The 26,572-nt window shown below is 48.9% G+C and overlaps 2 protein-coding genes across 2 annotated transcripts in view; both read left to right on the top strand.

Annotated features, from left to right (window-relative positions):
- The first annotated feature begins 3,374 nt into the window (after nt 1-3,374).
- Nucleotides 3,375-19,270, top strand: slc43a2b (solute carrier family 43 member 2b). Its single transcript, XM_084450105.1, has 14 exons — nt 3,375-3,542; nt 9,233-9,530; nt 9,685-9,740; nt 9,852-9,928; nt 13,772-13,864; nt 15,007-15,140; nt 15,652-15,842; nt 16,074-16,217; nt 16,399-16,416; nt 16,883-17,015; nt 17,253-17,385; nt 18,058-18,131; nt 18,393-18,516; nt 18,608-19,270. Exons 1-14 carry the CDS (start codon nt 3,383-3,385, stop codon nt 18,767-18,769), a joined length of 1,797 nt encoding a protein of 598 aa, XP_084306231.1. The 5' UTR covers nt 3,375-3,382; the 3' UTR covers nt 18,770-19,270.
- Nucleotides 19,271-23,844: 4,574 nt separating this feature from the next.
- Nucleotides 23,845-26,572, top strand: part of pitpnab (phosphatidylinositol transfer protein, alpha b) — a gene marked incomplete at both ends in the record, with an annotated part of 29,630 nt that continues 26,902 nt past the window's right edge. The window contains one exon of the mRNA XM_084450226.1: nt 23,845-23,879. Coding sequence (XP_084306352.1) covers nt 23,845-23,879 — 35 coding nt within the window. The remainder of the gene's footprint in view (nt 23,880-26,572) is intronic.

Genomic DNA, 26,572 nt, shown 5'->3' with positions numbered 1-26,572 from the left:
GTGTGTGGCATTAGCACTGTACAAGGGAGGAAACTTTGAATGTATCATTTGAATGTATACTTTTAATGTCTCATGTGAAATCATGTGTGTGAGTGTGTGCGTGCGATAAATCAAGCAAACCTAATCAACTCCATCACACCAATCAAAATCTGAATCCAACAGTAACAAAATAATGTATAATGGCGGCAGAATGTTACATATTATACAGTATCGTAAATAGCTGATATAATCCAATCAATTCAAAAGTGAGAATTTGTAGCCTATGAGGCACCTATTTTCTATGGCATAGCCTATTCAATTCATTATTTCTAGGCCTAAGCTCTGTACCAAATATGTGATTCAAAGTCGACATTGCAATAAAATGTGTTTGTATTGTAAAGAATTCTCCGAGAACAGAATTAGATTGATCATTTAATGAAGGGGAACATACAGTGTGGGAATGTGCAACCAACATAGTGTGACTCGACATCAAATCTCTTTAGTGACAACATGATAGAAGTAATGTGTATTCTTGATAAGTTTTGGGCAAGGGCTCCATCTGGCTGACGTGGAAGGCGGTGGCAAGCCCTGCCTCGGCAGGCCAAGCGGAGCTTCCCCCAGATGGAGTCCCTGGTACTCAGCAGAGGACCAGACCACCGAGAGGCGGCGCAGGGGCCGGATGGAGGGGCGAACCTGCGAGGATCAGAACGAGACTGAGCGATTATGCTGCAACCTATATATAGCTGATAAGCCTGCTATTGGTGGGTTAGATTCGAGAATGACCGTGTGATTCCGTTGATAAACGGAAGTGATTGGTTCTAGCAAATTAGCTTGTTGTAGAGCCGGCCCATAAATTAGTGACAGCTGTGCTATCGTGATTGCAAGGGAGAGAATTCCTCCAATAGAAAGACGCTTCTTTCAAAACTCATTATTCGTGTGAGTCATTGTGGTGTGGTTAGGTGATCTCACTCTTGGCAGAGCCTGAGGTCTACCAGATGGTGGCGCTAGTGTGTCATAGCCATATAAATTCCATGCCGAGTGGTTGAAATAAATTTAAAATGAAAGAGTATTGTTAGTTCGTTTCAGATAGACTAATAAGCGATAATCACCACTACAATCCTATCTATTGTCTATTCCAAGTTGGCGTTGTGTCCTTCAGTGATCAAAAAAACAAATAGATTAGGCAGCATTGGTTTAGAAATTATCTAAGCCGTAGGATAACTTCATCAGTAAGACTTATGGTGAACTTTTGCTCTCCTGGCTTGTCATGGATGATAGAAAACCAGTGAGAATTAACAGAAAAGCTTGGACTCGGAACAGATGCATAATATGAGAAAGAATTATGACTGATTTAGCCTACATACCAGTTTATTTTCATCTGTGCTGTTAAGACAGCCGTGAATGAGTTTGCGCGTCAACGCACAAGGCACCTACTTGTTAATGTTCTGGGAACGCACGCTCGCAGCACGCTAACTATGCTGGACAGGCTCGAGCTCCTGTCTCACGGGAGGACCCAATTTCAGGTGTCCCACATTTTCACAGAGCATTGGCATGCGATCCGTGGCAGTCACGTTTTATGGCACGCAGCCATGCGCACGGACGATTGTAAAACACCGGTGAGAAAATCGTTCACCTCACACATTGTGGAGATGGTATGCACTTGACCCAAACACATATCCTAAACGTGATTCACTTCATATGAATTATCTCCATAGACAAGAGTGTAGGCTACACTTACAACTAGATTTGTACTAGGGATAATACCAGATGCCTATAATTTCGCAACTAATATGCCACTTGAGACAAACAAAAGTGTGTTTGGGAGTCTGAACTGAAATTCTGGCTAAAGCATGCGCGTGTGAAGCAACCTGAGCAAACATTGCCATTAAGAGCCTATCATTAGTCTCTTGATTAGACGTAGCTGTCCTAATTCCCCCAACGTTTCCGCTATCAATGTCCTGTTGCCTACAGAGACACAGGCTAAAAGACGATGATAACGCGTGTATGGACGTTCCTCCCTCACCTTTGTCTATCTTGAGTGGCTCCCATTGTTATTGTTATTGGGGCCTGCCTTACTTCTTTTGGTGAAGGCTAATTAACCATTTAGTCTGATCAAAGACGTCCTGGAAATAATCAAATAACGTTTTGTTTTATAGGTGATTTATCTCCCCCTCCCTCCTTATGTCCTTGATTGATTAACTGCTGTAGCGTGCGCGTGTTCTCCACTGAGGGCGAGTTTGTGGGAGCGCTGATTGGCCGTGCCCACTTTCAGCACCTTGGACAGCCAATGGACGCAGAGGGATGTTTTACGGGGCCGAGGCGCACATATAAATGCGCTCAACAGGCATATCCATGCTAAACTGCCGGTGTTTCAAGCAACCTCACCTAGGACAAATAGAAACAACTAGAAAATACTTTCTACCGTTGGTGTAGCCTAGTCTCACAGGTAAGCTCTATCCTTGACCTAACTTTGAACGTTGGCTTTACTGACTGTGATGTGGGCTATTTGAGCGACGCAGACCATATCCAGAAGGGATGTTCACAAGATGAGTTGAATGATTATATAGCTGGTAGTTGCAGTTTGAAAAGTGTTAAACTCTGTGTGTGTGTGTGTGTGTGTGTGTGTGTGTGTGTGTGTGTTGTGTTTGTGAGAGAGAGAGAGAGGGGGGGGGGCAGAAATGACAGTTTGGCTACAGGGTTAAGTTTGAGAAGCACGCTGGTAATTGCAGGGGAATTTGCGGTTTGTGTGAGAGAGACAGGGGCCCAGTGTAGTGGGTGTTGATGAGAGGGACAGGCCAGCGTCCGGTTCTGACCAGTTTTCCAAGATGCATGACTGCCCTGATTGCCTGTTCAGCAAGTATTAAATGTTCTTAGGCATATGTGATGAAATCTTTCATCTGGCAGGCAGTATAAAAGTGTTAATATTTGACTACCCACCAGTCAGCTGCTATTGACGCAATTGGGGTATGTCGACATATTTATCCCGCTTACAGCGTAGACGGTTCTTGCATTGTCTGCGCTGAGGGAATGAACTGAGGCAGCGTAGGGAAGAGGAAGAGACACATTGAACAGCGGGGCAGACAGAGCATCTTTCAAGGTCTATCTAAAGTTCCGTTTGTTTGCATGTCATATGGATTTAGTTTTAAGGACACAGCCAGTTCCTTCAATGTACCTTTCAGCAATAACCCCCCCCCCCTCTCTCTCTCTCTCTCTCACACACTCTCTCTCCTGCTCTCTCACACTCTCTCTCTCTGTCTTTCTCTCTACAGGTCAGTGAAACGCTTAGAGACCCCAACTGAGAGTGACACACACCATCGGCTGTTAGTGCTCACTGTGCCTGGTGCTGCGCCCCTGACTCTCCTGCCCCGTCCCTCATTGCTGCTGTCCAGTTCCGGCCGACACCATGGCTCCATCCCTGGCCACAGCCTTCGCCAGGCGCTGGTGGATGGCGGTCACAGCGATCATAGAGAACCTGCTGTTCTCCGCCGTGCTGCTGGGGTGGGGGTCGCTGCTCATCATGCTCAAGTCCGAGGGCTTCTATTCGTACCTGTGCAACGAGGACGGTAAGAGAGGCTCATCTCACTCTACTTGGTTTGAAGAATAGTTCATGGGGTACCGACGGTCTTTACTGTAGCGTTCAGGCAGAGATGCCGATGCCAACGTGACGGTCCCGTGTAGAGAGAGAGAGAAAAGTGTGTGTGTGTGTGTGTGTGTGTGTGTGGGGGGGGGGTGTTAGTGGTGAATGTTTGTAGATGGCGATAGATGGATGGATGGATGGATGGATGGATGGATGGATGGATGTCCAGGTGCTCACATAGGTACTGTACTTGTATGACCTGACCACATCTATACCAACCCCCTGGTTGGAAACAGGGGGTCAGCAGAGCCGCCTTTAAAGTCCACCACCACCTCCCTGCCTGATTTCCACCACATTGAGCAAGTCGTAGGTGGTTCTGCGCACACCACCCAACGAGCTGGAACAACTCCTCTTGAACATATCCGCGGTGCACAATGTGAGGTACAGTAGGGGAGGTAGTAAATGGTGTGTGTGTGGGAGGGGGTGGAATTAGACAGAGAGGGGGACATCACAGGGCAGGGTGCGAACGTGTTACATCTGCACATTAACAACTCCCTCAGTGAGCGTCTCACAGACATGTCTGGAATGCTTTGTCTCTCTGACGGCTCTGTGTAACTGGACCCTGCATTTGGAAGAATGGGTGTCTACCAGAGAGGCCCTCAAAGGAACATCAGCGAGTGGCCTAGACTAAATTAGATACAAGTTAAATCACAGGATGTTGGGTGGTTTAATCTGGTGGAGAGAGAGGGGGGCGGGCAGGGGGGGGGCTGGAGACACTGAAGGTTATCCATGTGAACCAGAGAGCTCTCACTGTGTGGGATTGCTGGTTACCCAACCTGACACGTTCAGTCTGACTCACAGTCAGGCGACTGGGCCTCCTAGTGTGACAGAGAGGAAGGCGCTCTTGTTCCCGTGTAGATAAGATACAGCAGTTATTGAGCTGTTTGTTTGTTTGAGCTGCGGGATGGCCGGCTGGAGTTTCTGTCGGTCTGAACCCTGTTCCATCTACCCCTGTTACCCCACCTCCCTCCCCCCTCGGTTCCCCTCTCCTCCCGCAGCTCCCTTCCTCCCTCCCCTCTCTTCCCTACCCCCTTCCCGACCCCCCCCCCCACCCCCACCGCCCCTCTCCTTCCTCCTTCGCTCCTCCCTCCCTCCCTCCCCTCTCCTCCCTCCCTCTCCTCTCCTCTCTCCCTCCCTTGCTTTGTGCCACCAAAATTAGGAACCTACTTCAGTACAAAGGTGGGATTGATGCACACAAAGGCCCCAGTCACACCAGGTCTGGAGTGTGTTTGTGTGCGGGAGACGGAGAGAGAGAGGGGGAAAGAAAGCGGAGAAAACAAAGGAAGTAGCCAGTCATGTCCTTTTCATCCCTGAAGGCCGCGCTCAGCGTCTCCTGCGAGGCCTCGGCTTGTATGCAGGCGGCGGACTCTTGTGTCTGTCCAGGACGGTGTCTTCCAGACAAACCTGCAGTGTTCTGTCTGACCTGGTGTGTTGGCAGGCGAGACGTCCCCTCGTGGCTTCATGGGGCGTTCACTCTGATATCAACTTAACGGATCCGGTAATCCTGGCTCCTCCAAAAACCCCGGCCGCGCTTCCCTCTGATCCGCTCAGAAGTGCACAGCTGACTGGCCTCCAGTAGAAGGGGCTGGGGTAGGGGGGGTGTTGACCTTAGTCACAGATTTCTACAGTATGTGCACAAGAACCAACAGTACAGTCCTACGTAACCGCTAAATCAACTTGATCCAATCGGAGGTCAGACTCGGTATGACCCTGGACTTCCTGGTTTCCATGAGTAATTTCTGTTGGCAGTGACACCCGTACCCCCCCCCCCCCTCAACTCCATCCCACTGGGATGATGTAATAGGGCATTGGCACCCGTTCAGCAGCTCTGACGCATGTTTTATTACCGGCAGTACGGCAGTGGGTGTAAAGTCCACTGACACGTGCAGGTGAGAGAGATGGAGAAAGACAGAGTTGGAGGGATTCCACATGGATGTGTGGTGGGTCACATGACGCAGGTTGTCTGAGTTAGCGGTTCTGTCTTGCACCGTAAAGGAGGAAGTTAGACTGTGCTGCTCAGCTGAAATTAACGGCACAATGGACTTTTATTCAGAGGGAGTTTCTGATCATCACCCTTCCTCTTTCCCTTTTAACAGCTGTGTGTTAGTCACACTTTCTTCGTTTTCTTCCATTATTGTGGCACTCTTTGATCTCCTCCTCCTGAGAGGAAATGTTTTTGGTGGCGTTTGTTAGTTTATGAGCATGACTAGGCAAAAACAACTTGACTGATTTTCATGAAACTCGGTGGAAGGGTGTATCATGGTCTAACTTAGAACCCATTACATTTTAGAGCTGATCAGAAGCACGGGTCGGGTCCACAAGCCGCCCAAACACGGCCGTCCATTTACCTCCATTCATTTTTTGGATTACCTGACCGATTTTCATGAAACTCAGTGGGCGGTTGTAGTATGGGCCAACTTAGAACCGATTCTAGTTTGGAGCCGATCCAAATCTCGGGGCGGGTCCACAAGTCGTTTCTTGGTTTGTTTTTTAGCAGAATTACGCAAAAGCTACAGGACCAATTGTCATGAAACTCGACGGAGGGCTGTAGCATGGGCCAACTTAGAACCTATTCAGTTTGGAGCAGATCCGAATCACAGGGCGGGTCCATGAGACCACCAGACATTCACCTCCATTCGATTTTTAGACCAGGTTTACACTAAAACTACCAGACTGATTTTCATGAAAGTCTCTTCTTCAATTAAACAAAATAAATCACATTGATATCTTTGCTAAGTAATAAACTGTAAGGACAGGCTGAACTACTGTTTTACACTGGCAAACAAAGGAGAGTGTGTGACAGCCCTGCGCAACGCGTGCAAATTGGCTGCCGCTGAGTGGTTGGGAAACATCAAGAATAGTCATGCATCTTAGCTTGCAGAGTTTGAGAAACATCCTACATTTTTCTAAATAGCACTTGTTGTAGAAACTTGGGAATCCTGTTTTTAGACTAGTCGTGTAATCGGTTACAAAACCACCGTCTAGTCGTCAGTGAAAATAGTCGCTGCGCATCCGTAGCATGGGCCAATTTAGAACGCATTTCATTTTGCCGTGCACACAGCCAGGGGCGGAGGTCTGTGCTCTCTGAGCACCATTTCTAGTTGTAATGTGTCTTGCCGGTAACAGTCAATGGCCGGGTTTCCCAAAACCTTCTTAGTGTTAAGAAGCTCTTTGAGTCTTCTTAAGGCTCCTGTTTGCTTGTTTCAGGAGCCTTAAGAAGACTCAAAGAGATTCTTAGAGCTAAGAATGTTTCGGGAAACGCGGCCAATATCAGTTCAAAATCAGAAACAGTCTTATTCATATTCAGATTATTTGAATGTTTTGTTTGTTAAATAAGATTGTTAAATAAGATTGAGGAGGGACCTGCTATCAGCCAAATCATAAAAAACCTATAACAGATACCAATCATTTTCTATCTTTGTCTTTCTCTCTCTCTCTCTCTCTCTTTCTCTCTGTGTCTCTCTCTCACTCATCCCTCTCTCCATGTCCTCCTTCCCTCTGGTCATGTTTTTTCGCTCAGAGAGGCTTGTTCTATCTGGTCAAGTCCAGGTTGGTGATAGCGACACACACACACACACACACACAGCTCTACGTTATCGGGCCGGGGTGTGGTTGGTGATAGTATCAGTACTGTGGTAAGCTGTTTTTAATCAGGACATGTGGATGGGGGGGGTGACCTGTCACGTGTGTGAGGTTTCCCCGGAAGATCTGCTTAGTGCCATTCACAGACTCCTGATGTGTGTGTGTGAGCAAGGGGACACGTTCAGGCCTAGTGTCTGGAGTCAGGCCAGAACACACTGTCCCAGCCAAGTGCATCGCTAGCCCAGTTTCGAGGTAGCCCTTCATCCCCCCCCCCCCCCCCCCCCCCCCACACACACACACCTCTTTCTCCGGTCCGGGCATGTGCCGGTAGAAGCACTTTCCTGAAAAAGCCTTTGGAGGTAGGGAGTGAAAGGCGTCATTCTCACTTCACACCGGGGCACGACGCAGGCCTGGCGCGCGAGAGACCCCGGGGCCCAGAAGGAGACGAGAGCTGAGCTGGCATGATTCAGCAGGAGCCGACATGACAAAGCTCGCACCCCCCCCCCCCCCTCGCGTGAGTCGCCCCTGTCGTCCTCATTCGCGGCTCACGTGTTCTTGCCCCTCATCCAGCTGAAACAGCCCCCCCTCCCTTCCTCCTAGCAGGACGATGACAGGTGTACTTGCAGAGAGTGTGTGAACCCTGCGGAGTGCTGACATCACACACTCTCCACACTTCTCATCGGCGGACAAGCTTGTGAACCCATCTACAACCCCCAACCTCTCTCTCTCATTTCTCAGGCTCCTCGGTCGCTTCACATTTCTCACCTCTTCTCACTTTCCACATGCTAACACACGGCATCACGTGTTCTTTTTACATTTCACTACAGTCATTTAGCAGACGCTTTTATCCAAAGCCTAATTGCATTTAACCTAGGTAGTCAGTGTACTACCACTCGCTAAAACTCACGCAGTGCATGTCCCCTCTAAACAAGTGACTAAGAGAATAATCGTGTGCTAAAGCCAAAGTGCGAGAGCAGCAGTAAGGAAATGGTTGGTTCTAGAAATGTGATGTTTCAGCCAGACTGGAAGCATGTGATGATCACCCTCTTCTATTCTGCTGATGGATCATTCTACCAGTGAAAGTTCATTCAACCAGAGGAAAGGACATGCTTACTCATGTTTGTGTGTGTGTGTGTGTGCGCGCGAGTAGAGTAGTAATAGGAATTTCTGTTCTGTTCCTTATCAACTCCCACTGCTTTCTTTACCTGTGTGTGTGTGTGTGTTTGTGTGTGCTGTGCATTTCCTTATCTCCTCTGTGTTTTATACCACCATGATAATGACCAAGCCAGAGCAGCGGTTTTTCAAGGTCAAGGTGCAGATTGGGTGCCGACTAGTCACTTTCTGACTCACTCAAGTGCTAGCGGGCAAGAGTGTTTGTCCGTGTGACCGCATGTAAAAAATATGGTAATGTCCGCGTGTGCCTGTGGCAATGTGCGTTTGTGAGAGAGACGGGCACATACTGTGTGTGTGTGTGTGTGTGTGTGTGTGTGTGTGTGTGTGTGTGTGTGTGTGTGTGTGTGTGTGTGTGTGTGTGTGTGTGTGTGAGAGAGAGACAGGCACATACTGTGTGTGTGTGTGTGTGTGAGAGAGAGAGGTGAAGTACGGTGCAGGACTGGACGCTGTGAGTGAAGGAGCTGATACAGTAGCTTCGCAATCATGGCGCCAGTTTGCTGGCAGGGGTTTCCCGGTGTTCCCGGTATCGTGCTCGTTCAGGTCGATGTTCAGTACTGCACATCGCCTGCTGGTGTAGCGCCCACCCACCCACATGGACACAGAAGCTGGTGTTGTCGAAATGTATGACTGGGGACGGGGTGTGCAGTATTAAAGACCTGTTCGGAACATGGTAGCATCCCTCCAGAAGACACACACGCACACACACACACACACACACACGGTACCAAGGTTTGCAGTCATAACACACGTTTGTTCCAGTCTTCACCAACCTGATACTCACCTTCCTCATCCCTGTTCTCTCTCTCCCTCTCCCTCTCCCTCTCTCTCTCTCTCTCTCTCCCTCTCTCTCTCTCGCCCCAGGCAACGGCACCTCCCACAACGCGTCGGCGCCCCCTGTGACCCCGCAGCCGGAGGGCGAGTACGGCGAATACTACGATCTGGAGGGCGTGGTGGGCCTGGGCGACGGCGTGGAGATGCGTCCGCTGGCGCCGGCCGGCGACGGGCCCATGAGGATGAACGGCTGGCTGATCTGCAAGGAGCAGGACGAGATGCTCAACATGGCGTTCACCGTGGGCTCCTTCCTGCTCAGCGCCATCACCCTGCCCCTGGGCATCGTCATGGACAAATACGGACCCCGCAAGCTGCGTCTGCTCGGCAGGTGAGAGGGAGGCGGAGAGATCGGCGGCGTGTGTGTGAGAGAGAGGGGGCGAGAGAGAGAGAGAGAAAGACTGTGGGATCGTTGGAGTGGGCGTCTAGAGGTGATATCTGTACTGCTGCTCAGTGTGTGTGACGACGACTCGTCTCTGTTGCAGTACCTGCTTCGGCTTCTCCTGTCTCCTCATCGCCTACGGGGCCTACAACCCGAACGGTGAGCGCTCGCTCGGCCAGCACTGACAAGATGCGGCCGCTTCTCCATGTGCTGTACCGGAATTAGGGTGTGTGTGTGTCTGTGTTGTGACGATCCTCTTGTCTCTCACAGAGCTCTCCATTCTCATCTTCATCGCTCTGACATTCAACGGCTTCGGAGGCATGTGCATGACCTTCACCTCTCTCACTGTAAGTTTGTGTGTGGGTGTGTGCGCTCGCGCGTACGTGTGTTTGCGTGTGGGCGTCGTTAGGAAATGTCCCTCAAGGGCACATTGTGTCATATGCGCCTCGCATAGGACGGGAGAACATGATTTCTTTAATCAATTATTAATTGTGTAATCGCTTGAAATGAAAGGCCGCCCCCCTGTTTACCACCGCTTCTGCTTGGTCAGTTGTTTGTATTGATTGGCTGGCTTCACACACGGGCCTTCCTGTCCCCCCCCCCCCCCCCTCTCCCTCTGTTTTTGGCACACTGCCTCATGTCCTGTCCTCCGACTGTGTTTTTGGCTGCTCTCTCGTTACACTTTGTGTGTCCCGGTGGACGACAGTGCAAGTCCTGGGTTCTGGACAAAGGAAGAGAGAGTGAGAGGGAGAGAGAGAGAGAGAGAGAGGGAGAGAGAGGCCCCCGCACCACCCCAAGGTTTTTCCTCAACAACAAAAATAGAAAACTCTCACAGTCACACATGAACTGACTGACGAACAAACACATTTCCCAGAGGTCTAAACTCCAAACCCAGTGGAAGAGCGAGCGGGAGGCTCCCGAGCAACGGAATCTGAGGAGAAAGGGACGATGGAAGGCCTAGTATACCGGATTCACTAGAGTTCACGGAGTCAGGCCATCACTCCTCCCCCGCATTCCATCACTCCTCCCCCTCACACACCCCCGACCGTCAGCGACACGCAGCCCAGTCCAGTCCTGTACCATGGTGACACTGCTCAGGAGAAAGAGTGGGCACCTCAGTAAATCTTCTGGTAAAGTCACTATGCAGTACACAAACATCCCTCTCCGCTTCACTCTACTCCTCTCCGCTCCATTCCTCTCTGCTCTTCTCCTCTCTTCTCCACTCCATTCCTCTCCTCTCCCCTCCTATCCTCTCCCCTCCTCCTCTCCTCTCTTTTCCAATCTTCTCCGTTCCCCTCGTCTCCCATCCCCTCCTTCTCTCCTCTCCTATCCCCGTCTCCTCTCCTCTCTACTCCTCTCAGGTCTCCCACTGACACCAGTAACAGCCCTTTAGCGGGGAAACCTTGAGTTAGATTCCCACTGATCAAGTCAAGACAGAGTTCAAACGTACACAGCCCCCCCCCCCCCCCTGTCCTAACACACACCCCCTGTCCTAACACACCCCGCCGTCTTAAAGAACACAGTCAGGTTAATCATTAGACTTTCTCTCTCCCTCTACCCCCCTCTCTTTCCCCCTCTCTCTCTCCCTCTCCCTCTCTTTCCCCATCTCTCCCTACCTCTCTCTCCCTCTCTCTCTCTTTCCCCCTCTCTCCTACCTCTCTCTCCCTCTCTCTCTCTTTCCCCCTCTCTCCTACCTCTCTCTCTCTCTCTCTCGGCCTGGGCCCCAGTCAGGCTCAGCTCAGGGTAGGAGGAGGTCACTCACTGGTGTGTTGGGAAATACCGTCAGTCCTGGGAGCTCAACACCAGGAGGTAGTGTTAGTACTGCGAGACCAAACACATCTTATATGCACACATATATAAGTAAGGATTACAGGGGAAGATGTCAAAATCGCGGCAAAGACTATCGGCACCGGTGTACCGTAGGCTGCAAAAAAGTGAACGTCACAGACACACACACACAAACAAACACACACGCACACACACAGTGTTATGTAATCAAGTGCTTGCTGTTGTTCAGTGTCCCGGTAGACAGAGCAGCTTGTGAACACTCCGGTAATTGAAGTATTATGCCTAACGCCCCCCGCCCCCCTCCAACCCCCACCCACCCTCTCTATCGCTCATTGTCATTTACTGTCCTCTCTCTCTTTCTCTCTCTCTCTCTCTCTCCATCCCTCTCTTATTTCTGTCTCCTTCTTTTTAAAGAGCGGGAGAGACGGAATGAAGGACGGAGCAGACAAGACACTGGTCTCTCCCTCCCTTCTGCTCTCCTCCCCTCCTCTCTGTCTCTCCATCCCTCCTTCTCCCTGGTCTGATCTCATGTGCCTGTGCCCCTGAGACGGAGTGTCACACGGTGGTCAGCCATGTTTCACTCACGTCCTGTGCATGTTCAGGTGTGTTAGCGTGCATGTGTCTGTGGTCTCTCTCTCTCTCTCTCTCTCTCTCTCTCTCTCTAATGCTTTGTGTCAAGCAGGCCTGGCTAATCTTTTACCACACTTTCCATAGCCCAGAGCCACTAGGTACCATCCTCTCTCTCCCTCCCCCCCAGCCCCCCCTCTGCCCCCTGCCCTGTCCCAGCCCTGTCTACTCCTCCCAGCCCCCCCTCTGCCCCCTGCCCTGTCCCAGCCCTGTCTACTCCTCCCAGCCCCCCCTCTGCCCCCTGCCCTGTCCCAGCCCTGTCTATCTCCCAGGCTCCAGGCTCACACCACAACAGCCCCAAGAATGTACAGACTGTCACTTTTCCAGCCTCGCGCACAAAAACCTCTCCTCTCTCTCTCTGTGTGGGAGAGAGAGAGAGAGAGGGGGGTAGAGCGAGGGAGAGGGAGAGAGGGGGGGAGAGAGAGAGAGGGGGAGAGAGAGGGAGAGCTAGGTGGTAAACAACTCTAGAGAGAGGCCACCTGGTTCTGGGACTGTTCACAAACACAAGCTGAGTCACCAGACAGAAACCCCACTAGACTAAAGCAAATAAGAAAACCAAAAGAAACCTAATTGGAACAATTCTACAAAAAAACAGAGCAGATTGGATTGCTACTTGGCCCTAAATAGAGAATGCACCGTGGCAGAATACATCGAGTGCTGTGACTGACCCAAAACTAAGGAAGTCCATGGCTATGTACAGACTCAGCGAGCACAGCCTCGCCATGGAGAGAGACCGCCACAGGCAGACCTGCTCCCTAGAGAAGACAGACTGCGCCTCCACAGGCAGACCTGCTCCCTAGAGAAGACAGACTGCGACTCCACAGGCAGACCGGCTCTCTAGAAAAGACAGACTGCGCCTCCACAGGCAGACCTGCTCCCTAGAGAAGACGGACTGCGCCTCCACAGGCAGACCTGCTCCCTAGAGAAGACAGACTGAGCCTCCACAGACAGACCTGCTCCCTAGAGAAGACAGACTGCGCCTCCACAGGCAGACCTGCTCCCTAGAGAAGACAGACTGCGCCTCCACAGGCAGACCTGCTCCCTAGAAAAGACAGACTGCGCCTCCACAGACAGACCTGCTCCCTAGAGAAGACAGACTGCGCCTCCACAGACAGACCTGCTCCCTAGAGAAGACAGACTGCGCCTCCACAGGCAGACCTGCTCCCTAGAGAAGACAGACTGCGCACCCACTGCACACAAAATGAGGTGTAAACCGAGCTTCACTTTTTAACTACCTGCCAACTGTACCAGGACATCAGAGATGCATACTGTACTTCCCACAGATAACAAACACCCAAAAACATGACTAAAAACGTCCATATCTGCTGGGTGAAGTACAGCAAGGTGCAAACACAGCAGCAAGATTTCTGAACTGTTGCGACAGGAAAAGGACGTCCAATGGGAAATAACAACCACCGTACTGTCAATCATCTGTGCATTCCTGAACTATCTGCACTATACTGATCTCTGTACATAGACACGCTGTATATACAAACTGATACTTTTAAATAGATTTGTACCAAAAAAATGTTGTGGTGTTTACACAGTTCTCACTTATTTGTATATAAAGGTCCTTTGAATTGAACTGAGAGCAAGAGATGGGGGGGGGGGGGGGTCACAGTGATGTCATTCTCCTTGCCAGACTGACTGTCAATAGAGAATTAGTGATTGTTTACCAAGTATGCTGCGCTTTAGACTGTGAAATAATTAACCTCAATCTCTCCCTCCTCCCTCTCTCTCTCCCCCTCTCTCTCTCCCCCTCTCTCTCTCTCCAGCTGCCTAACATGTTTGGGGACCTGCGCTCAACCTTTATTGCTCTAATGATCGGCTCCTATGCCTCCTCTGCTGTTACCTTCCCTGGAGTCAAGGTAACACACGCACACACACACAAACACAGACACGCTCACACACGCAAGCACACGCACGCACACACACACACGCACGCACACTGCTCTACCCCAAATCCCAGTTGGAAACCTAAAGATGCTTAGTGTAACTTTGGACCTTGGGTGAGTTTAAAGCATGTCTCCTAAATGGTCATGTAATGGTTGATCAATACTATGTCATGTATTTGCATAAGGATGCACCAATATATGTACATCAGTATCAGCCAGTGTTTTGCTTGTTGACGGCTATCAGCCTATTTGTTTTGTCACATTAAAGGTTGTTTCATGAATGTGTTGTTTAGATAGTTTGATATCAACATTTTTTATATAATGAAGATTTCTTTGGGTCCCTGGGCACAAAAGGGGCAATTCATTTCAACAAAAACAAAATAAACAAACAAACCTGTTTAACATTCAGTGCATTCCTAGCCTGGTACGACCATCCCGTTCCCGTGAGCTCACATTCTGTTTCACTAACGCAGAATGGTCTGGCCTTCGCCTCCTCCAGAGCAATTATGCCAAAATCCAGACCATACCGGGCCAATCGGGGACTGCATTTTATCTGCTGTCCCGCCCCACAGTGGAAAGCAGCCCCTGATTGGTTCGTGTCCCTGCCGCTCGCTAAACAAACATGGCGGCTCCCGAAGCAACAAGTGGTAACGTTAACGTTGGAAGAATAAACGCAGCTATAAGTGCAGTTATTGCAGAAATAGACCACAACACTTAAACAAGAACAAGCACTAGAATATGCACTAGTGGAGTTTCTCGGTGGAAAAGACGTTTTTGCCATTGTTCTGACTGGATTTGGCAAAATTTTGCTGAACTCTGATTGGCTGAAGATGTTTGTCTGTCAAGGCAAGTACCCCCGCCCACATAATCGCTCTCTATGGGGCGAAGGCCAGACCGATATTGCAGTGAGCTCGCTAGATCAGGATGGTCATACCAGGCTAGTGCATCCCTATATTTGCACTTAAGCAGTCAATACTTAAGCAGACATAAGCAAAGCATTTTGCAAACCAGATATCCATAACTTATCTTAAGGTAAACAGATAAACAGGTTATCTTTAAGGTGCTGGCAGAGGTTCAGGTAGTCATGGTGGTGGTGTTGTTGTTGTTGTGTGTAGGTGATCTATGACCTGGGAGTGACCTTCATCACTCTCCTTGTGGTGTGGGCATCCTGCGCTGGCCTCGTCTTCCTCAACTGCTTCTTCAACTGGCCTCTTGAACCCTTCCCTGGACCCGAGGACATGGACTACACGTAAGATATACACACACACACACACACACACACACACACACACACAGAACGTGAACTACTTGGCACATACTCTAGAGAAAGGCACATAGTATGCATTTGTCAGTGTGTGCTACATGTTGAAGGCTTCTATAACACATAATGTACAATGGAATGTGCAATGTGTTGGCAGGTCAAATTCCAGAGTAAAGTCAGAGTGTATTAAGTGTGTGTGTGTCTGTGTGTGTGTATCTGTGTGTGTGTGTGTGTGTGTGTGTGTAGCTAGTGTAGGAGGAATGTTTAAGTCAAATGTGACATCCAGCTGCGTCACCGTGTCACATTTACAGTAGAATGACGTCTTCACTCCTCTGCTCCCTCTCCCCCTCCCTCCTTCTCCCTTGACCTGATTCTATCTGTCCTCCCCTCTCCCTCCATCTCTCTCTCTCCCCCTCCCTCCTTCTCCCTTGACCTGATTCAATCCGTCCTCCCCTCTCCCTCCCTCCCTCTCTCCCTTTTTTTCTCCCTCTCCCTCCAGCGTGAAGGTCAAGTTCATGGGATTCGACCACAAGATCACCGGGAAGCAGTTCTACCGGCAGGTGACGGCCGTGGGCCAGCGTCTGAGTGTGGGCAACAGCCTGAAGCAGAGGGAGCTCTCCACCAGGGAGGGCCACAAGCTCTGCCTGTCCACCATGGACCTGGAGGTGCAGTGCAAGCCCAAGGAGGAGTGTAAGGAGGCCCATACCACGCACACGCCTACCAATGTGGAGTTTCTTAACTGGTTTTGGAACTGGTTGATCCGATTTGATTGAAGCTAATAGCCTGACATCTGTGATGTTTCGAGGTTTTTTTTTCACCTTGTCTCACTCTACCTCTCTTTCTTTCCACTCGCTCCACTCTCCCCATCGCTCGCTGTCTCTCTCTTTCTCTCCATCTCTCCTTCCCTCTTCCCCTCTGCAGCTCAGTCGTTCATGCACAGCATCATCAGTCCTCTCTTCATGCTGAGTCTGGTGACTATGTCCATCACCCAGCTCCGCCTCATCTTCTACATGGGCGCCATGAACAGCATCCTGGAGTCCCTCAGCGATGGAGACCTCAACACTGGTGTGTATGTGTGTGCGTGTATGTACGTGCGTGCGTGTGTGTTTGTGTAGGTAGATTTCGTTGCTGTTCGTGACAAACTCTTTATGTTTATGACCTTTCAGCCTTTGAGGTTTGTGTGTCATGATTCTCCTCTCATCTTCTTCCCTCTGTTTGTCTCACTCTTCTCCGGCTGCGTTTGCAGTGGAGAGGATGGAACTTGGTAAGACTGCAGGCCCTGATGAACTAGACTAGCTAATAACATTAGCGCCACTGGTTTGAGCTGGCCTCCATTTAACACTAGCCTCTGCGTTAGCAATTGCCAACACAGCTGTTGGTAGCTAGCACGCTAACCCTAGCATCCGTTTTTTAGCTACGGTAGCAGTTAGCATGTAACCCAGGCTTTTTGCTAGTTGTGCTAATGATATTTCCTCCTTGCTTTCTGTTAGCGTTTACAGCCAGGTCACCTGGTTCACTTTAACTGGTATGGTTTGGCTTCTCAGCCCGTCTTTGGGCTGTCCTTCACCCAACCAGATCTGATGGCATTAGCTATATTTATTAACCAACTATGTCTACAGTGGGCTACTGATTAACCTCACAGCCATAGTTATTAACCTAGAACATGTGGTCCAGACTGTGAAATAATCTCTCTTTTTCCTTCCCTCCATCTTTCTGCCCCCCCCCTTCAGTGAGTCGGTACTCCTCCATCTTCGGCGTGCTGCAGCTCCTGTGTCTGATGACGACTCCGGTGATTGGTCAGATCATGGACTGGAAGCTGAAGGAGTGTGATGATGGAGACGAGGAGAAGGAGCCCAGCAGCAAGTGAGCCACAATAATAACAACAACAGCAACAACAACAACATTATAAACCCCGTCCTTTATAAACCCTTAGACATCCATGTAAGATGTACTGGATAGGTGTAGATTCAGGTGAATGTAGCCAGTGGAGACATAGCTTTATCTGGGTTTAGCTCTTTTTTGAGATGTCTAATTTTGGAATTTGACCGTCTCTCCTGTTCTCTCCTCTCCTCTCCTCTGACCCTTTGGTTCTGACCCCAGGGACCAGCCCAAGACAAAGCGCAGAGACAGAACCATCCAGAAGGTGACCAATGCCCTGAGAGCCTTCATCGTCACCAACGTCCTATTGGTGGGATTTGGCATCACCTGCTTGGTGCGCAACCTCCCACTGCAGGTGAGTGGTCCATTCACTTGTCACTCAAATACATATTGGTCCATGTGATAGATATAACAATGTGATAGAACAACAGGTGTGATGTTATAACATTGATATGTTAAATGTGGGGCTTAAATGGCTATCCTTTGTTATTACTTGCCTACTAAAAACATTTGTCTCTATAGGCTCTGGAAAATTCCTTAAACTCTCACTTTTACTCGTGTCCACCAGCTCTGCTCTACAGCTTTTCAGTACATTGTTTCCATCTAGAGGCCCTAGGGTGCAACTGCAGCTAGAGATGCCAATCGTCTCTACTACAGAGAGAATGGTCCTGTGGTTGGGATAGAGTGGGCCAGGCTGACTGAGGAGGATAGAGTGGGCCAGGCTGACTGAGGAGGATAGAGTGGGCCAGTCTGACTGAGGAGGATAGAGTGGGCCAGGCTGACTGAGGAGGATAGAGTGGGCCAGGCTGACTGAGGAGGATAGAGTGGGCCAGGTTGACTGAGGAGGATAGAGTGGGCCAGGTTGACTGAGGAGGATAGAGTGGACCAGGCTGACTGAGGAGGATAGAGTGGGCCAGGCTGACTGAGGAGGATAGAGTGGGCCAGGTTGACTGAGGAGGATAGAGTGGGCCATGCTGACTGAGGAGCATCTGATCATTCCTCTTCCTCCTCTTTCTTCTCTCCACAGATTCTGTCGTTCATCCTGCACACTGTGGTACGAGGGTTCATCCATTCAGCTACTGGCGGTCTTTATGCTGCTGTGTAAGTCTCCTCTTCACCCAGGGGGTACACACACACACACACACACACAGTGACAATATGTTACAAGCCAATCCTTAGCTTCTTATCCCCTCTTACAAACAGAGTCTCACACACACACACACACACACACACACACACACGTAACTCATATGTTTCTGCATGCCCAGGGCGGGATTAGAACCCGGGTGTGTGTTTCGCCGGCTACTCCACGTTTCCCCCGGTTACGCACGGAGGAAGTAACGTCCCTCTGTCCGTCTGCAGGTACCCGTCCTCTCAGTTCGGGAGTCTGACCGGGATGCAGTCTCTGGTCAGCGCCCTGTTCGCTCTGCTGCAGCAGCCCCTCTTCATGGCTATGATGGGACCACTGAAGGGAGACCCTCTCTGGGTAAGAACACACACGCACACACACATACACACACACACACACATAGGAAGATGATCCCAGGTGGAGTAATGGTGTGTGTGTGTGCGCGCAGGTGAACGTGGGTCTCCTGGGGGTCAGCATGCTGGGCTTCCTGCTGCCTCTCTACCTGGTCTGGTACAGAAGCACTCTGCGCAAGCAGCAGAAGGAGAAGGAGAGCGACGCCAAGATCTACATCAAAATCAACGGCTCCTCCAAGTCCGAGGCCTTCGTCTAGAGAGGCGGGGAGAGAGAGAGAGAGAGAGTGGGAAAGAAGAAGGATGAGGGGGAAAGACAAATATTCTTTTTTCAGGTCGGCACTCCAAGGACTGCTGAACACACGCGCAGACATTCCGAACTCACAGTCTAGCACAGCCATGCTTATCGACGTTCTAGATGCTCTTTTTAATTACCCAGATGCCACTCTTCACGCACACACACATGCTGTCAACCCTCCAAGGGACTGATGCTGTTGGCATAGCAACAGACTACACTTGGACAATCACCAAGGAGTGAGGAGAAGGATAACGCGGAGGAGAGAGAGAGTGGGAGAGAGGAAAGACTGAAAGGAAAGAGGCGACTGCCCTCTGCATTGCCCCCAAATTCCTCTCCTCCTCTTTTCTCTTCTGTCCCTTCAATTTCAAACATGCCAGAGGAACGTCGTTCAGGAGGTGAGACATACATTCAGCACCGCTCAACCAATGGCATCCTCTCCCTCCGTAGATCGTCACAACCTAGCCAATCGCAAGCCTTACTGGCCAGCCTACTCGGTTGCAGCGTTTTTAATGAACTTTCTTCATTGTAATCCTTTGTTTCTAAGTGTGAAATAAGACAGTTTTATTGTATGATATCTAATGTTTCTATCTATTTCTCTAACATTTTTGGTGCTAACTGATTACGAATATAATCAGATGGATCATTGCAAGAGAAGAGTTTAAGGATAAGTGTGGAGTGGACAGGTTTGACATGGTGACTTAGTGGCCCTGAGGCTGAGGGGGTAGAAGGCGACCAGGGCGTAGTGAAGCAGTCTCATAACAGGTAGTAGGAGAACATTCTGGTGCCGCATGGTTCCCTGTATGCTCTGCTAGCTTTCCTGACCCGTGTTTGAAGCTGACAGTGTATAGAACTGTATGCTAATAGCAGAGCAAACAAGATAATGGTATATCACTAGCCTGTATCGCCCCCTGCCTGACAGAGAGGGAAGCACAGGGCATCAGGGTAGTACAACATACTACTGCAGTATGTACAACTGGTATTACAAAACGCATCAATTCACTTGTTGTCCGCCACCCATTGAAATCGAAGCTGGTGGGGGGGGGGGGGGGGGTTAATTTGACCCCTGTACGTTAGTGCAGAGCCCACCACGGCCCACCACACTTGTATTTATTTTCTTGATCTTTGATTTCAATATTTTATGATTTCATGAGACGAAACCAATTGTGCCTTAAAAATACATGATTTTGAGAAATGTAATTGCTCTGTTGCTATTATGATTCTATAAGTTCCATGTCCGAGGAAAGTTGGTTGATGAATCTCCATAGAAATAGCCTTTTGCTTCTGTTTTGATATGAGGTATGCCACTTTTGTGTAGTTGTTTTTGTAAATAGAGATTTGTGAGGATATTGTCACTCCCAATTATTTATTCAAAACATGCATTGGCAGTCCAACATATCACCAACAGTACCACCAGGTTGGTGCATGTCTACCCACTCTGTGAACCCCACCACACCCCCAAACCATAGCCCTCTAAAAGCTGAATACTCGTTTAGCTTTGTGTTTCTGTCTTTTCAAATCTGATAATCCGTCACTAGTAAGAAAGATCAAATGGGCTTCTAATGAGTTTTCTCCGTTTTAGGAATTACTATAGCTTAGACTTATTTCGGAAAACATCTCCCTGCTTTGGTTTGAAATGGCCTAAAGTGATTATGGACCTAATTATAGATGATGATGATGATGATGATGATAAGTATGATGAGTAAGATGATGATGGTAAAAGTATTACCACACTAACCACATACACTAAAAAAAAAAAGTTTTGCCATCAACATTCTCTCTGTCTACCTGTTTATTTATTGTTTACGTGTTCATTTCATTTTGTGACATTTTCCCTCATGACTCATACAATATACAAAGATGTATTTTGCTGCAGGTTAGATGGTTGTAGCCTACTACATTACGTTGCTGAGTGTTGATAGAGCTGACTGTTGTTGCTTAGATCCATCTTAACTTTGACAGGAAAATATTTTTTCTCTTATGGAGGCATTACTGTTTAGATAGGGTTGAACATGATAATGAGAGGCTGAAATAAATGTGCAGTAATTTGTTTAAATGTGTTTCTCTTTGTGCCCCCCCCCCCCCACACACACACACACACACAGAAACGCACTCACACATACAAAATGTGAAATATTTAGAGAGAAATCAATGATCTCTTGACACCACATGATACAATCATTTGATCACTAAGGGAGAAACAGAAGACAGTATTGGTGACTAAATGCCAGTGCCAGGGTCCTTAAGTACACCACAATCTGATCAAAAAGCAGGAAACGGAGAACTCGACAAAGGCTCACCATAGTATTCTAAGAAATCATACATGATTTCATGATGATACACATGACGGGCCATTCAGGCACCCCAAGCCAGACAGGCTAGAGGGCGTATGGCAGGCTACCATTTATCTATTCTGTTAAGGGGAGAAACTACAGTTGAATAGGATTTTTTTTTCCTTTAAAGATATCCTCATGATTTTTACCAGTTTAATCTTCACATCAAGAGAAATGTTTTATCTATTACATTTTCTCTCAAAAAAGTGTAGGTATGCAAATTAGGCAATAACTCATATGCGTAAATTTGCATATATTTCGGTAGGCCTACCTATCTAAACAATTGATAAAGTCAGGCTTAAAGTTTTACTTTTGTTTTGATAATAGCCTATAGCCTACTAAAAACTTATTTACAGCTGGGTTTGTGAATACAAGCTTATTTTAGAGAGATATTGAAAAAATACTGCATCCACCCATCCACCCATTTTTTGGGGCGTATTTTTAGACAGGAAATGCAACCTAAAATGAAAAGACAACAAGATATTCACAATTACAGCTGTAAATACTTGCAGAATACATCTGAGAACCAGTATTAAAAGTTTAGTAAATGCACCTGCCCTGGAAGTTGAGATAGCAGGTACCGAGTGACGTCAGGTACTGAAAAAACATAATTTTAAGAAAATGGACGATAAAGATAAGCATTATGAATTCATATGCTTTTTTCACAGGTACAACAATTTGAAAAATAGCTGTTTTTAATCAAGTCTCGCCATTTCTCTGTTAATGTAGTGATAGGTGTAGGCCTACATGTAGAAGAATATTGAAAAATCTGAAAATAAGTTCGGAAGAAAAAAACATTTTGACTGTAGTGTCTCCCCTTTAGATTTATCTATGGCGTAATAATGCTTTAGTCCCTTTATTTAGGCTACAGGGACACAGATGGTCTTAAAGGAAAATGCTCGTTTTTGACAACCTGGACCTTATTTACGACATATTATAAGAAGTTTGACTCACCGAGATCACTTTTGTGTTGTTCGGAGGCCTGTAGAAGAAATTTAAAATCCAGCGCGAGCCAGTATATCCATGTAATGGCGGCGCACGGGGCACTGAGAATGCAGTTTCTCAAAATCCATTTTCGGCCGCTAAACGGTTGTTTTCATCAATCAGATTTGATGAATCGACAGTTGAGATTCCTCAACGCGAGCCATTGTTTCGGTTTTCAAATACGTGGTCTGTAGCCTCTGTAATATGATCTTTACACGCCTCTCCCCCACTTGCTCCAGCACGCATGCGCACAGGCCAGCGCGCCGACTGGCTATTCTCCCTCACATTCTCTGCGCTACGATCGGATTGTTGCTGACGAATGACGACGACAATATTCTCGGCACCAACTACGATCGTAGCGCAGAGAATGTGAGCCGGAGAATAGCCAGTCTGCGCGCTGGCCTGTGCGCATGCGTGCTGGAGCAAGTGGGGAAAGGCGTGTAAAGATCATATTACAGAGGCTACAGACCACGTATTTGAAAACCGAAACAATGGCTCGCGTTGAGGAATCTCAACTGTCGATTCATCAAATCTGATTGATGAAAACAACCGTTTAGCGGCCGAAAATGGATTTTGAGAAACTGCATTCTCAGTGCCCCGTGCGCTGCCATTACATGGATAGGCTATACTGGCTCGCGCTGGATTTTAAATTTCTTCTACAGGCCTCCGAACAACACAAAAGTGATCTCGGTGAGTCAAACTTCTTATAATATGTCGTAAATAAGGTCCAGGTTGTCAAAAACGAGCATTTTCCTTTAAGGGACACTGGATCATGATAGGAGTGATAGGGATAATATGCGTATGTGGACAGACGGATACAGATGCGCTATAAATACAGTAGGCTAACCGTGGACTGGCTGTTACATAATTCCACACCGAACCCACTGCCCGTGATCAGAGACGCGGATTAGCAGACCGGATCTCCCGTGCCGACAGCCAGCACATTATCACGTTAAAAAAAACATCTATGCGTCTGCGCCAGTGCGCCAACGGTGGCGTACAGTAGACCCCGTCAAATTGGTATAACCGTGATCTAGGCTACCTCTACAGCGTCATTCCGTCGGTGATGACACAGAGGTTGTAGTATCGGTACCTCGCGCCACGCCGCGCCCCCCTCGGCCCCGATCAGGAAGTGAATCTCAGGGAAATAGAGAAACGGGAGGTAGAATGACATAGGGGGAGAGGTGGGAACGAGAGAGAGAGAGAGAGATAGAGCGTGAAGAGACCGACGGAGGGGATAAACCCTGCTGTGGATCCGTATTGAACTATTCCCCTTGTGAGATTATACTGCAGCGCGAAAATGCTCATAAAGGAGTTGTAAGTATCAAGGCTGGGTGTCTCGCGTCTGTGCGCTTTTCTGGCCGGTTTCGCATCGCATCCCGGAGTCGGTGCAGCTCGCGCCGCCACTGGCATTGTGACCAGCAGCTTGGGAGAGAGGGGAATTACAGGCGCGCGGCCAGAGTCCTCTTGCCTTCGCGGTAGTTAATTGTTCATTTGTTGAGTTTTGTGTGTTTTGGTGTCCATTTCATTAATCATAATTGATACTGTATCATCCAATTCGACTGCGTGCGTGATTCAGATGCCGGGCTGCAAACCCGTGCCCTTCACACTCCCCATCACTGGCGGGAAACCGGGCCTGCTGTGGTTATTATAGGAGACAACACTGCCTCGCCCTCATCCCGTTAAAATGTAGCGATCATTTAAAAGGTAAAGTCAGACCGGCATGTCAGAGGACAGCGGCGTGCCGCGCCTGCTAGCGTCAGTGCCTCTGTCGTGCCCGTGTTATTGATGAGCGCGGTGAAGGTGAAACGACGGAAATAGCATTCCTGTATAGCTTCCTCCGGGGGTTATTGGAACAGTGGTGGCATAGCGGTATTGGGGGATTCAGGGGTGGAGGGGTGTGGAATTGACATGGAGCTGGTGCTTAAGAAAATAACGGGACCTAGTAATAGGCTAATGTGTAGGCTATTATGCAGCTTCAAACAGAGCTGTCCACTTGATGGTGATTTCCAAATGGTGTGCTGTACTCTATGAAGGGCAAGTCGTGAGGGGGGTCCGGGTCTCAGTGACGCTGTCTCGAAATTAATTAATTATTCCACTCTCTCCCTTGCTGCTGGTGACGATAAATTGCCGAATGCACAGACTGACACACACATGCGCGCACGTATCTTATGTAATAGGAGCACTGCTTGAGCATCGGCACCTGTGCCAGCAGCAGCGTCAGCTCCCACAGGTCCGTTTCAGTAGAATGTAATTGCCGTTCATCACAACTAAACTACATACACGCACGCACACACTCAGCTTTCTCTCTCTGTCTCTTTCTTTCTCTCTCTCGCTCGCTTGCTCGCACGCACACACACACACACACACACACAAGGTGCTGATGAGTCAGTGCATGCTCCCTCCCTCGCCGCCGCTCTCACAAGCTGGTGCTCTGTGTTGTCACCGCCGTCATTGGCAGCGTCACAGGGTGGCCTGCCCATGATCACCACTCCCCCTGTCCTCCTTAGGCTACCAAGCCTCGCTTGTTGCCCGTTGCACTCGCCATACACGTCCGGCAGGTGTGTTGAAGAGGGGGGTAGCTTAGAGCCTATGGAGTGTAGGCTACATGTACATATGTCTGTGACACCATCTCCGTCTGGAGTCGGAGTCGGTTCCTTGAAAACTGTAAATGTAAACTTAAGACGATGCATCATCTGTCATTTGTCCCTAAGCACCCTTTTAATTTAATAGCTGGCCACTTTCCTGGTCTGTGAGTTGACATCAGCAGAATTGTCCTCTCCAGCAAGTGGCTCTCTCCTAGGTCTTTTTCTGTGGTAGTAATCATACCACTCCCACCAGGCGCCCCTCTTCTCCTAACCTCCAGCTGGGGAAGATTTTCTGAGGTGAAAGGAAATCCATTCACAGACTCAATGACTCTGATTAATCATTACAAGACCAAGACCTTATAATCAACAAATGAGTCAGTTGATTATTTGAATTTGTGATTAATGCTACAACTGCCTCCCTGGTGGAGTTCATCAACCCAGCAGAAGGTTACTACAGGTGCAGGCTGCCTACAACCTCCCATCTGGGGTCATGGAGGAGTGTAACACCATAGAGGAGTGTAACACCACAGAGGAGTGTAACACCACAGAGGAGTGTAACACCAAAGAGGAGTGTAACACCAAAGAGGAATGTAACACCATAGCGTCATGTAACGCCATATAGGAGTGTAACACCATAGAGGAGTGTAACGCCGTAGAGGAGTGTAACACCACAGAGGAGTGTAACGCCATAGAGGAGTGTAACGCCATAGAGGAGTGTAACGCCATAGAGGAGTGTAACGCCATAGAGGAGCGTAACACCATAGGGAAGTGTAACACCATTACATTACATTACAGTCATTTAGCAGACACTTTTATCCAAAGCGACTAACAATAATTGCATTTAACGTAGGAAAAGCCAATGTATCAGTGGGCAGTTCATTCCACCACTGCGGGGCCAGGACAGAGAAGAGCCGTGACCGTGTCGATCGACCGCAGGGGCCTCGGAGTGACAGGGCAACCAGTCGCCCCGAGGTAGCTGAGCGTAGCGGTCGGGAGGGGGTGTAGGGTTTGACCATGGCCTGGAGGTAGGAGGGGGCTGTTCCTTTCATTGCCCTGTAGGTTAGCGCCAGAGTTTTAAACTGGATGTGAGCTGCTACAGGGAGCCAGTGTAGGGAACGGAGGAGGGAAGTTGTGTGGGAGAACTTGGGGTGGTTGAACACCAGGCGAGCAGCGGCTTTCTGGACAAGTTCCAGAGGTTTAATGGCTGACGCCGGGGCCCCAGCGAGGAGGGAGTTGCAGTAGTCCAGGCGGGAGATGACCAGGGCCTGGATGAGTACCTGTGCCATTTCATCAGTGAGGAAAGCGCGAATCCTCCTGATGTAGTAGAGCATGAATCTGCAGGAGTGTGTGACGGATGTGACGTGCGGAAAACGACAGTTGGTCATCCAGGGTCACACCCAGATTCCTCGCAGTCCGAGTCGGGGTCACCACTGTCTTCAATGGTGATGGCCAGGTCCCGGTGCGGGCAGCCCTTCCCCGGGAGGAACAGCAGCTCAGTCTTGTCCAGATTGAGCTTGAGGTGATGGGTCGTCATCCACTCCGACCATAGAGGAGTGTAACACCATAGAGGAGTGTAACACCATAGAGGGGTGTAACATCATATAGGAGTGTAACATCATAGAGGAGTGTAACACCATAGAGGAGTGTAACACCATAGAGGAGTGTAACATCATATAGGAGTGTAACATCATAGAGGAGTGTAACACCATAGAGGAGTGTAATGCTATAGAGGAGTGTAATGCTATAGAGGAGTGTAACACCATAGCGGAGTGTAACGCCATATAGGAGTGTAACACCATAGAGGAGTGTAATATCATAGAGGAGTGTAATGCTATAGAGGAGTGTTACGCCATAGAGGAGTGT

This window comes from Borostomias antarcticus (genome assembly GCF_949987555.1).
Source record: "Borostomias antarcticus genome assembly, chromosome: 15".
Taxonomy (NCBI): domain Eukaryota; kingdom Metazoa; phylum Chordata; class Actinopteri; order Stomiiformes; family Stomiidae; genus Borostomias; species Borostomias antarcticus.
The sequence above is the reverse complement of the archived record's forward strand: the minus strand, read 5'-3'. Positions and strand labels throughout refer to the sequence as shown.

Bases quoted from the DNA above. Each gene is read 5' to 3' on its own strand.
- slc43a2b (XM_084450105.1), top strand. From the start codon at position 3,383: ATGGCTCCATCCCTGGCCACAGCCTTCGCCAGGCGCTGGTGGATGGCG. The intron at 9,531-9,684 runs GTGAGAGGGAGG...TCTCTGTTGCAG, and splicing joins AAGCTGCGTCTGCTCGGCAG to TACCTGCTTCGGCTTCTCCT. The intron at 9,929-13,771 runs GTAAGTTTGTGT...CTCTCTCTCCAG, and splicing joins TGACCTTCACCTCTCTCACT to CTGCCTAACATGTTTGGGGA.